The following is a 13,123-nucleotide window of genomic DNA, read 5'->3' as shown; positions in this document are numbered from 1 at the left end:
ATTATGGCTATAATTTTGTTGTTGTTACTGGTCTGTTCTTGATTAGGTTGATGAGTTTGAATAAAATTTTTGAATAAAATTACTGTCTCTAATTATTGTTGCTGGTCTGTTCTTGATTAGGTTGATGAGTTTGAAAAATATTTTTTAATAAAATTACTGTATTTTGTTGTTCATTGTTATGTTTATATATATGCAGCTAACAAGCAATGAACAACCCAGTGAACCAATGCCTGAAGTTACAGGTGAAAATGTTGAGTCCATAGTACGTTCTTCAACAGACAGCGGTGTGCTTACCAAACTCCCGCTCTATCCTAAGTCAAAGAAGAGGAAGTTTGATTTAACTAATGTGAGTGCAACTCCTACAAATCCAGCTCCAAGCAATATGGAAACTGATGAAGAGGATGACAAGGATGAACCCAATGAAGATAACAGAAAACCTTCTATACCTAGATCTTGGACTTGGAAATACTTTACAAGGGATCCTAAGTCTAAGCCATCACATCCTAGGGCTAAATGTAATTGGTGTGGTGCATCATATGCATGTGACTCTCATAGAAATGGTACAACTAATATGCGATATCATTTGTTGAATCAATGTAAAAAATTTTCTAGGGACTCGGGTGACCCTAGTCAAATAATCCTTATCTTTCAACAAGAATGAGGTGGATTTGTATTTGATGGATGGTTTAGAGAAGTCTCGTGATCAAAATACTTTTGATATATTGAATTAATGGAAGGTGAATTCTAATAAGTATCCTATCTTATCCCAAATAGCTAGAGATGTTATCCCAAATAGCTAGAGATGTTTTAGCAATGCTGGTCTTGACTGTTGCTTCAAAATCGGCTTTTAGCACTGGTGGACGAGTGCTTAACTACTACAGAAGTTCTCTAACTCCAAAGACAGTTGAGGCGTTGATTTACACACAAAATTGGCTTCGTGCTTCTCTAATAACAACTGATTTTGAGGAACTTATTGAGGAGTTTGAGAAACTTGAATTAGGTATGTAAAAATGAAATTTGAAGTTCCTTTTATAGTTTTTGTTTATAATTTATAATCTATATTGATTTCTTTATTTTGTTTTTGTAGAAATTGCACCAACTGGAGAAGATGATGATGAATCTAGTGTGAATTCAGATTAAGCATGGTGGTTGTTTTGGTTTTTATTTAGTTTTAAAGAGGTTGTTTCGATTTTTATTTAATTTTAAAGTTTTATTTTTGTTGTTTGTTAGACATTTCTAATTGTCTTTGTTTTTATGTTCAATTATTGGGCTAAGTTGAAATTGTATTAAATTTGGATGTGATATACTGTTGTTATTTTAGTTTATTGATTATTTTAAATTTCATTTTATGGTGATTAAATTTTTTATTATTAACTTTTTAAAAAATCGAAAAAATAACCGAATCAAACCGTTATTGGTTCGGTTCGGTTCGATTCAGTTGTCCTACAAACAACAAACCGAACAGTTGATAGTGAAAAAAAACCGAATAAGTCGATTCGAAATTTTTGGTCTAAAACCGAACCGAATCAATTACATCCCTAATTAGAAGAACCCATATTTCATATTTTCGATGATACGAGTTATATCTCTCCTAATTGAAAGGAGGATTAATTGAAGAATCACAAGAGACGAGATTAATATACTTCGAAATATTTGCTGCACAGGTTCGGAACACCCCTCAAGTTTTAGACGTAAAATTGATGATAAATCTATGCAAAAAGATGGGTTAATTATATTAAAGAATTCAAGTTCCTTAACAATGACATATCTTAACCAAATTCTTGCTGGATAAGGAAGCAATATAAAGGCGATATCCCAGCTGATTCCCCAAAAAGAAACCGTCATATCTAAGTATTCCATAGCAAGTACTTATTCAAACGAAAAGAAAATGAACTGCGTTGAGACATGTGTTCGCCTAGAAAACATAGAGAAGGGGACAGCATTCTTCATGTACATAGCTTTAAAGCAAACAACAACTAAAGTACAGAACCAGTGTATCCTGCGACTATGTGCTTTAGCTTTTGGTTTAGTCCCATGAAACAGTGAAAAAGTAAACACGGAAATGAGCAAGAGAATACTGCAGATATGGCCACCTAATTAATTATATATTCGTTCTCTTTTATAAATAAAAGTTTAAGTAGGTTTGTCACACCGTTATCTTAATGACGAGTTTCCTTATTAGTTATGCCAACCAAAGTTCTGAAAATCGAACCGGTCATCGAATCGTTTTAGTTATTGATTTACTGATTTATTGATCTAACCGGTTCAATTATGGTCTAACCAAAAAAATCGTTTTATAATAAAATAATAAATAAATTATAAATAAATACTCTAAAACATAGTTATAATATAACATAAATTTTAATGTCTTCCAAATATATAGTACTACATCAACCAAAATCTAATTTAACATTTAATTTCATAATTATTAATAATATCATTCAATATATCACCATTGAAATCGTTAAGATAGTCATAAAAAACCAAAAAAAAAAATTGAATTAACCAAATCAATAACAAATATTCAATCATCTACTCCAAGCTAAGTTCAATATCATAGCATGATAAATCAGCAACAGCCAATAATGTAACCAGAAATTTCCAATCTCAAGGGCAAGATACCAAATTATCATTGAATCAGAAGGCAAAGAACTCTTGTTGTTAATGTTGTTGTTGTTGATTTTATCTAATCTTGATCTCATCCATGAAAAGGGCCAATGAAGGATGACAAGCCTCATCAAGCTCCTAAGGCTTGCCATTCTTGGGGCTGCCAACATTCCTATTATAGGTAACATGCCATTTTCACTGCCTATAAGCAACTGGACATAAGAAACATTCTCCACCTTCAAGTTTCAGTTTGGCATATCTCATCTATCTAAGTATCTATCTAACTTGTAACAAAATTTTTAGCCAAATTTTAACAAAGTTTCAGCACATTCTTAATAAAGAGTAACAAACTCTTCCAAATCTTCTGATGTTAAGCATATTAGAAAAATAAATCCAACTTTCAGGAGCCAGTAACAAAATTATGAAATTTGAACATCATCAAATACAGACCAAAACCATAATCAGAAAAATCAATGTCTAATCTTATTATTTATAAACATATTAAAAAAGGATGGACACTCACAAATTTAGCATGCTTTTGAAGTAGAACAAGAATGAGGAAAGATGAAATCAATGGTAACAAGATAGCAAGGCATGACAGAAACAGCAACAGAGGTAGCAGCACTGGCAGTTCAACAAGAGACTAAACAAATAATACTAAACACCAACAGCCCACACACTAACAGTAAATCACATAGTTAATAAAAAAATTACCTAGAACTAGAAGCTAGAAGAATCAAACAATTATTCAATCATAATTAATAAAAAATTATTCACAGAGCTTTACATTTCACTGACTTCAGTAAATCAGTAAATCAATTCACACTTCAGTGACTTCACAGTTCACAAAGCTTCACATAATCAAGCAATGCTTCAATCATAGTTTCATAGTTAATAAAAAAATTGACCTAGAAGAATCCTTCAACAGAGCATGCAAGAGGGAGACAGAGACACCGAGTGACCAAGACAAGGAACAGTGATGGAGCACCTTCGAACGAGCTTCAAACGGGACAGTGGTTGCGGAGGAGCACCTTCGGCGGTGGCGTGGCTACGCGACGGAGGAAGGTTGCGATGGCTGCGGGATGGAAGGGAAGGTTGATATCAATGGCTGCTGCGCGACGGAGGAAAAGTGAGCGAGCAAACAGTGGCTGCTCGAAGGAACGACGGCGGCGGCACGAGGCGCTGGCTGGACGGAGGTGAAGGACAGCCAAGAGCTCGATTGAGAGGAGCCCTGCCCTGGACTGAGTGTGAAAGAGGCAGAGCGTTCTGGAATGAGTGGAATCTGGATATGGGCATCTGACACGGGAGGATGGAATTAGGGCTAAGTACATATCTGGCAGCTGAAACAGCGGTATTTCGTTCTCCACTCAAAAAATCGGCTAGATCACGGTTCGATTTGACCGACCGATTCCTGACCGGTTTGCCAGTTCAATTGCGATTTTTAAAATCTATAATTTTAGCATTGGTTCGAGTTGTTTTCCTCAGTGATTCACGGTTCGACTAATTCGACCGTCCGGTCCGCACCGATTTTCAAAACCTTGATGCAAACAAATATTTCTTGGGTGTACATAAAAAATAAAAATTAAATTTATTATTTATAGAATATATATTAAAATATAAAATATATATTAAAAATAAATTAAATAATATATATTTATACACAAATATATATGACTCATAATTTGTGCGGACGTAACATTTTTGTTATGCCAAATATCGGTTGACTAATTCATTATGTTTTTTGTTATATATTTCATCTCTTAAGTGGCAGATTTGAATAATAAACAGATGAATCACCCTATTGCCTTTTACCGTTATATGCACCTTTTTCTCCTTTTCTTTCTTTTTTTTTTTTTAAAAAAGAAACTTCTCTCTTGCTTGCTAATTTCGACTTCTCTGATGCCTCCTTGCTCAAGTTTTATTATATTCTTCCTTCTCTCATTGATCCAAGAAAGCTATGATTCTCAGGTTTGTGGTATTAATGTATTATATAAAGAAGAGGTTTTAGAAAGATAAAGTTTTCTTTCACATCAACACAATAGAGATGCTTCTCTCTCTTCCAACTGAAGCATTTCTCATATAGGCTCATAGCTAAGAAGGAAAAGTAAGAAGACAAGCTTAGAAAAAACGTGCAGATATGGGGGCTCTAATTTGGCGCCTTGGGCTATTTTCCTTGTCTCTTCTCTTCACCTCAGGTGATTCTTTATATATATGGTTGGATCTTTGCTCTTAAAGAAGTTTCATTTAATAGATATAGTCATAGATGAATAGATGATTGAGTGTGACACCCTAATATAGTTAAGAGTGCAAAACGTGTATGACAAAAGGACAGGAATGCACTAACGGTGTGGGATTTTTATTTTTATAATATTGATGCCATGAGTTTTAGAAATGAATTCATCAATGGCCAAATGGTGGAAGTTAATCTTCAGGGATGATTGAGGATATTTTATTCTTTTCACCATCATTGTCAATTTGTCATGCATCCTTCAAGATTCAATTGCAAAGTGGTCAGAGATAAATTGTTGGGTGTATGTCACATTGCAACACAACTATATATATGTGGGTGCACGTCAAAATGCTATATATACTTTAAAAATTAACCATTATATATTTGTATATAAATATATATATTATTTAATTCATTTTAAATATGTATTTTATACGAATAATTAATTTGATAATTTATTTTTAATCTAAACATAACATAATTGATATTTAAGTTATAATTAGTTTCTATCTTTAAAAGTTGTTCTTTTATTTTTAGATGTAAATATATTTAAGTGGTGTACTGATGTATAAACATTTAATATTTTATTTTATTTTCAATGAGAATGAATTTATTATAAATAAATAACTATATAAGAAATTGGATATACGTAACTAAAAGCATATATATATATATATATATAAACACTATTTTTTTATTTTTTTCGTCCTCCTTTTCTGCCCTGATTCTTTTTATTTGGAATTTAATTTGTATATACTTGTAAACTGTAATAATATTTACAAAATATTAAACGATCTATTATAATTTACAAAAACATTATGACGAATATGCGTTAAATAATCATTAGAGAAAATAAATCTGATTACACATCAATTTTACCTGAACTCATTCATTAGTGAATTTCTCGAACCTGTGACTACATTTCTTCAACAAGCTCTGCCACCTAACTTGGAAGAAATCAAAGAAAATTAAACTTGGGTTAATAAGTTAGTATATTCAGATCACTAGTTCGGTCCTTACTATAATTTCTTTTCCAGGTCTAACTACGGCAACAATATTAAGAGATGAAGGACACCAAGAAATCTCATACCAATTTAATACTCAATTGGATTCAGTTCCCATAGTTAACCCTACAACACCAGGCACAGCAAGCCCATACCCAACATTAAACCCAACAACTCCTCAATCACCCTACACAACAAGACAAAGCCCACCAATACCAACAACTACAAGCCCACCCACTTACATGACTCCTACAAACCCCACCACATCCCCAAACACAAACCCAAACAATAGCCCATCAACAACCCCAACTACAATGCAAACAAGCCCAAATACAAATACAAATCCTACAACCCCAACGTCTCCTGCTATATCAGGAGGTCAATGGTGCATTGCAAGTGCGTCAGCACAGGACAAGGCTCTGAAAGTGGCTCTTGACTATGCTTGTGGGTATGGGGCTGATTGTTCAGCAATTCAACCCGGAGCAAGTTGTTATAACCCAAACACACTGAAAGATCATGCTTCTTATGCTTTCAACGACTACTACCAGAAGAATCCAGCACCTACTAGTTGTTCATTTGGAGGAACAGCAACACTTACAAACAAGGATCCAAGTAAGACTCTCATTAACTAACTATATGTTATGTATGCATTACTACTTCCTTAATTCCCTCATCATCAATTCAGTTTGAGTCCATGGTGGAAAATGTCAACTTTTTATTGTTTCGAGAGTCGGAACATTTATAACGCATTATTTTTATTAATAAAATTTAAAAATTATATAATATATTTTATCGGTCTAAGATAATATATATATATATATATATATATATATACAAAATTATTTCCACTTATTTTTTCTTTTTTATATAATAGAGTTGTTTGGGTCACAATTAATTACTTTCTTCCTATAGAAACCTTATTATATAAATACTAAAAAAAATATAATAGAATTTTTACGGGAAGAAAATAATAAAAAATTAATTATGACCTAATTTTTTAAATACAAAGTTTTTATATCAAATTGAATTTTAAAAGTGAATAGTTAAAAGCAATAAGGAGTATCATAATAAATACGTTGGCAACATACGTTAAATATATTATTGCAGTATGCAACAAGTATTTTTAAAACGGACAAACTTATTGGATTTATTTATGAAATTCAAAAGAATAAAACTCAGTCAATAACTAAAGTGGCACAGATTTTCTTCCATATCATACCAATGTCAAGTTTTATGAAATATGAATCCTTTTGGGATTGTGAACTTCATTTACTTGACTCAATTTTCTAATGGCACAATTAAGTGTTAGTGTGTGCATATTTATTTATTTATTTATTAGAATTGTAAACTTATATTATGCTTATACGTCTGTCTATCTGTATTAAGTATGTGAACGTACTAAATTATTAGATTTGTGGCTTTGATCTTTGTACTAATCCATGATGAATATGTACTTGCATATTAGATTATTTGCTTCTCTAAAAATTTGAGACGATTTCAGGTAATGGGAACTGCCACTATTCGTCGTCCAAATCATCAAGGTGGGAAAACCTCCCTCCAGAAAATTTAACTATTAAATCAATCACTTTTTTGGTATATAAAACATAAAAACAGTTTATCCAATTCAATCCGACAATTAAATCTAATTCACCTTATGCAATCATGCAGCATGAGTCCACCAACATCAACATATGAAAGCCCACCAAATGGAATGATGAGTCCAACAACAGCAGGAGGAAGCACCATGACCCCAACTGCACCAGGAGGCACCACAATGACCCCATCAACACCAAGCATGACAATTCCTGATGGAGCGTCGGTTTATGGCCCAACTGGAAGCCCAAACAAAGCCACACCTCTTTCTCAATCCTTCATGCTTCTCTTTGTTACCGTGTATGGCAGCCAATGCGCTATTCACCTCATGTAGGGATTATTCATGCACCTAGCTGGATTCAAAGCAAGAGGCTCAATGAGCAGAAAACAAAAAAAAAAAAAAGAAACACCAAGGGGGTCTATTAGTATTGCTCATCATCTTCTTCTTCATGCGAATGACGGTATAAGCTGTGGAAATTAAAGGCCAAAAAAAAAAAAAAAAAAAAAGCTGTGGAAATTCATTCCAAAAAAAAAAAAAAAAAAGAGAAAAAAACTGTGGAAATTCACTTAAGATCATTTCCAGCCAGCAGCCTCTGTGCTCTAATATCTGAAAGACTTGCTAGTAATATTAGCATCTTTGCACATCCTTATAGTTTGATTATAAAGGCTAGGAGAGGTGATAGAGATAGGAAAGGTTTATAGGTTGTTGTAGACAGGTTTTACACACAGAAAAATAAATTATTATTATTATTATTATTATTATTATTATTATTATTATTATTATTATTATTATTATTATTATTATTGAGTCTTCTGTACAAAACCCTTAAATTAATATTATCAAGAATGCAAATTGAGACGCTTTTACTCGATTTTTTATTCCATTATTAACAACAAATAAATTAATAATTTTTCAGTTTTGTTTGACAATCTTAGTTTAAGAAGCGATTCTTTTTGTGGCTGTTTTAGCATCTCAATTATAGTTTCGGAAGTAATATTTAAAGGTCAAAAAATACAAGATGCTAAAAGTAAAATAAAATGCAGAAATTAAACGAGAAAGAAAGAATAAATAAAATTAAAGAACTTTAATGAAGAATAGAAAATAAAGTACAAGTTTAAATTCAAACTTCAGAAAAATTATTTAAGATTTTTATTTTTATTTTGTGATGCTAGAGGGGTTGACAATATTTTTGAGTTTTTAATTGTTTTTCAAGAAAAACTGAACTGATTATACCGTTTGCCCAAAAGTTTATTTACAGACTAACCTAATGTCAATTGATAATTATTCCTAGAATATTTTCGTCAGTTTTCAAACTTCAATTAATAACTGCTCCCGCACTTGTTGCTTCTTGACACTCTATTACTATTATTGATAAATGTTCCCGTATTTTCTATTTTGGTGCTCTATTGTTATTATTGACAGTTACATCTTTAACATAGCATACCTATAATTCTAGTATAGTTCAAATTTTGATTCAAACGACTCTTTTGCTAGTGTCAATTGAAAATTTTCTTAATGTATTGAAACTAACTTCTTAAAAATAATACAACATAAACTGAAAATAACATTATCTAATATTCTTTTGCTTAAACAACTATTTTTTCTTAAGTAATATTATTTTTTGTGTAACATGATACCCCTAAGATTTTTCATTTGAAGACATATAAAGATTGAAAGTCTGAAAATTTAATTATTTATTGAATGCTCTAATTAACTTTTATCTTAACTTCGACAAATTAAGGGTGTTAATTAATATTTATCTTAACTTTTGACACATTGAATTATGAATGTCAATTGACATTTTAATTGATAGTGTCAAGTGATTTTAAGTTGACAGTGTTAATTAACATTAAGAGTATCAAGAGTCTTTAAGTTGATAGTGTCAAATTGCACCAATTGATATTGAGAGTGTTAAATGTCTTTAAGTTGACATCCTTAACACATATCTGCTTGACACATTGAATAATAACCATTAAAATAGCGTTTAGCAATGAGTACTGAGACTGAGACTAGGGGATTAGAACTCAGTATTGTATTTAGTGGCCAGAGACTGAAACTAAAATTTTATTCTCTGTTTCTAAAATTTCAGTCCTTTCAGTACTGCCAAAAAGTGAGAACACAAAGGACTGAAGTTTTTGGAGATGGGACTAAAACTTTAATAACATTTTTTCTAAAAACACCCTTATTCAACTTTTTTAAATTTCAATTATACCACTCCCAAAGCCACCATCCACCATTCTCTGGACAGCATCGTCTCCTTCTCCTCCAACTATTGCTACCCACATGTTCTTCAGCCGCCACCATCTCCCTCTACCATAATCAATACAGTAGCAAGCAAAAGCAGATTTAACACAACATAACCATAGTAATCCACACAACCCAACAGAGAAGAACAACAAAGACCAACGAAGCAGAAGCAAAATAGAGAAAAATATCCACTACAAAAATGCTAAATACCATTGAATTTAGCGACAGACATTACCGATGGATTTTCTAACGATTACGAGTCGAAATTTATAACTTGAATAAGTTACCATCATACTTAAAATTCTGCACCTGAATCCGACGGTAAATAGAGGCGTCAAAGTTAATTTTATTAGCGTCATATTTTTCGTCAAAAAATTCCGACAGTAAATGATGAGCGGATAATTTATACGCTTTTTGGCACTGTTTTTAGTATGTTTTTAGTAGAATCTGGTTACTTTTAGGGTTGTTTTCATTAGTTTTTATGTTAAATTCATATTTCTGGACTTTACTATGAGTTTGTGTGTTTTTCTGTGATTTCAGGTATTTTCTGGCTAAAATTGAGGGACTTGAGCAAAAATCAGATTCAGAGGTTGAAGAAGGACTACTGATGCTGTTGGATTCTGATCTCCCTGCACTCAAAGTGGATTTTTTGGAGATATAGAACTCAAAATGGCGCGCTTCCAATTTCGTTGGAAAGTAGACATCTAGGGCTTTCCAGAAATATATAATAGTTCATACTTTGGCCAAGTTTAGATGACATAAAAGGGCGTTGAACGCCAGTTCTACGCTGCTGTCTGGAGTTAAACGCCAGAAACACGTCACAAGCTAGAGTTGAACGCCAGAAATATGTTACAAACTGGCGTTCAACTCCAAGAATGACCTCTACACGTGTAACATTCAAGCTCAGTCCAAGCACACACCAAGTGGGCCCCGAAAGTGGATTTATGCATCAATTACTTACTTCTGTAAACCCTAGTAACTAGTTTAGTATAAATAAGACTTTTTACTATTGTATTAGACATCTTATGATCTTCAGATCATCTTTGATCACGTTTTGGAGGCTGGCCATTCGGCCATGCCTGAACCTTTAACTTATGTATTTTCAACGGTAGAGTTTCTACACTCCATAGATTAAGGTGTGGAGCTCTGCTATTCCTCAAAGATTAATGCAAAGTACTACTGTTTTTCTATTCAATTCAACTTATTCCGCTTCTAAGATATTTATTCGCACTTCAACCTGAATGTGATGAACGTGACAATCATCATCATCCCCTATGAACGCGTGCCTGACAACCACTTCCGTTCTACCTTAGATTGAATGAGTATCTCTTGGATCTCTTAATCAGAATCTTTGTGGTATAAGCTAGATTGATGGCGGCATTCATGAGAGTCCGGAAAGTCTAAACCTTGTCTGTGGTATTCCGAGTAGGACTCTAGGATTGAATGACTATGATGAACTTCAAACTCGCGAGTGCTGGGCGTAGTGACAGACGCAAAAGGAGGGTGAATCCTATTCCAGTATGATCGAGAACCTCAGATGATTAGCCGTGCTGTGATAGAGCATTTGGACCATTTTCACAAGAGGATAGGATGCAGCCATTGGCAAGGGTGATGCCTCCAGACGATTAGCCATGCAGTGACAGCGCATCGGACCATTTTCCAGAGAGGATTAAAAGTAGCCATTGACAACGGTGATGTCCTTATATAAAGCCAGCCATGGAAAGGAGTAAGACTGATTGGATGAAGACAGCGGGAAAGCAGAGATTCAGAGGAACGAAAGCATCTCTATTCGCTTATCTGAAAATCTCACCAATGATATACATAAGTGTTTCTATCCTTATTTTATGTTTACTTATTATTTAATTTCGAAAACTCCATAACCTTTTGATATCTGCCTGACTGAGATTTACAAGGTGACCATAGCTTGCTTCATACCAACAATCTCCGTGGGATCGATCCTTACTCACATAAGGTTTATTACTTGGACGACCTAGTGCACTTGCTGGTTAGTTGTATCGAAGTTGTGAATGAAAAACGATTTATTAAGACGTGCGTACAGAGTTTCTGGCGCCGTTGCCTGAGATCACAATTTCGTGCACCAAGTTTTTGGCGCCGTTGTCGGGGATTGTTCGAGTTTGAACAACTGACGGTTCATCTTGTTGCTCAGATTAGGTAATTTTCTTTTTGTTTTATTTTCAAAAAAAAAATTTCAAAAATCTTTCAAAAATTTCTCCTTTGTTTTTGAAAAAAAAATTTTAAAATAAAAATGTTTTCAAAAATATATTTTTCTTCTGAATTTTTAAGAATGAATTCTATTGTTTTGATGAGCGGATAATTTATACGCTTTTTGACATTGTTTTTAGTATGTTTTTAGTAGGATCTAGTTACTTTTAGGGATGTTTTTAATAGATTTTGTGTTAAATTCACATTTCTGGACTTTACTATGAGTTTGTGTATTTTTCTGTGATCTCAGGTATTTTCTGGCTGAAATTGAGGGACTTGAGCAGAAATCAGATTCAGAGGTTGAAAAAGGACTGCTGATGCTGTTGGATTCTGACCTCCCTGCACTCAAAGTGGATTTTCTGGAGCTACAGAACTCGAAATGGCGCGCTTCCAATTGCGTTGGAAAGTAGACATCCAGAGCTTTCCAGCAATATATAATAGTCCATACTTTGGCCAAGAATTGACGACGTAAACTGGCGTTCAACGCCAGCCTTCTGCCCAAATCTGGCGTCCAGCACCAGAAAAGGATCCAAAACCAGAGTTGAACGCCCAAACTGGCACAGAAACTGGCGTTCAACTCCACAAATGGCCTTTGCATGTGCAACACTCAGGCTCAGCCCAAACACACACCAAGTGGGCCCAGGAAGTGGATTTATGCATCAATTACTTACTCATGTAAATCCTAGTAGCTAGTTTATTATAAATAGGACCTCTTACTATTGTATTAGGTATCTTTGGTCTCAGTTTTATTCCATTGTTCATCTTAGGAGACTATTGATCTCGTTTAGGGGGCTGGCCATCTCGGCCATGCCTGGACCTTTCACTTATGTATTTTCAACGGTAGAGTTTCTACACTCCATAGATTAAGGTGTGGAGCTCTGCTGTTCCTCAAAGATTAATGCAAAGTACTACTGTTTTCTATTCAATTCATCTTATTTCGCTTCTAAGATATCCATTCGTACCCAAGAACGTGATGAAGGTGATGATTATGTGTGACGCTCATCATCCTTCTCCCTTATGAACGCGTGCCTGACAAACACTTCTGTTCTACATGAATTAAGCTAGAATGAGTATCTCTTAGATCTCCTAACCAGAATCTTCGTGGCGTAAGCTAGAATGATGGCGGCATTCAAGAGAATCCAGAAAGTCTAAACCTTGTCCGTGGTATTCCGAGTAGGATTCAATGATTGAATGACTGTGACGAGCTTCAAACTCGCG

General features: G+C 33.7%; 1 protein-coding gene across 1 annotated transcript; it reads left to right on the top strand.

Moving 5' to 3' along the window:
* Positions 1-4,569: 4,569 nt before the first annotated feature.
* On the top strand, positions 4,570-7,921 carry LOC107633156 (uncharacterized). Its single transcript, XM_016336792.3, has 4 exons — positions 4,570-4,802; positions 5,875-6,453; positions 7,343-7,382; positions 7,510-7,921. The coding sequence occupies exons 1-4, from the start codon at positions 4,745-4,747 to the stop codon at positions 7,766-7,768; spliced, it is 936 nt and encodes a 311-aa protein (XP_016192278.1). The 5' UTR covers positions 4,570-4,744; the 3' UTR covers positions 7,769-7,921.
* Positions 7,922-13,123: the final 5,202 nt, after the last annotated feature.

Source organism: Arachis ipaensis, chromosome B3, assembly GCF_059453495.1.
Source record: "Arachis ipaensis isolate K30076 ecotype BB chromosome B3, ASM5945349v1, whole genome shotgun sequence".
NCBI classification, from domain to species: domain Eukaryota; kingdom Viridiplantae; phylum Streptophyta; class Magnoliopsida; order Fabales; family Fabaceae; genus Arachis; species Arachis ipaensis.
The sequence above is the reverse complement of the archived record's forward strand: the minus strand, read 5'-3'. Positions and strand labels throughout refer to the sequence as shown.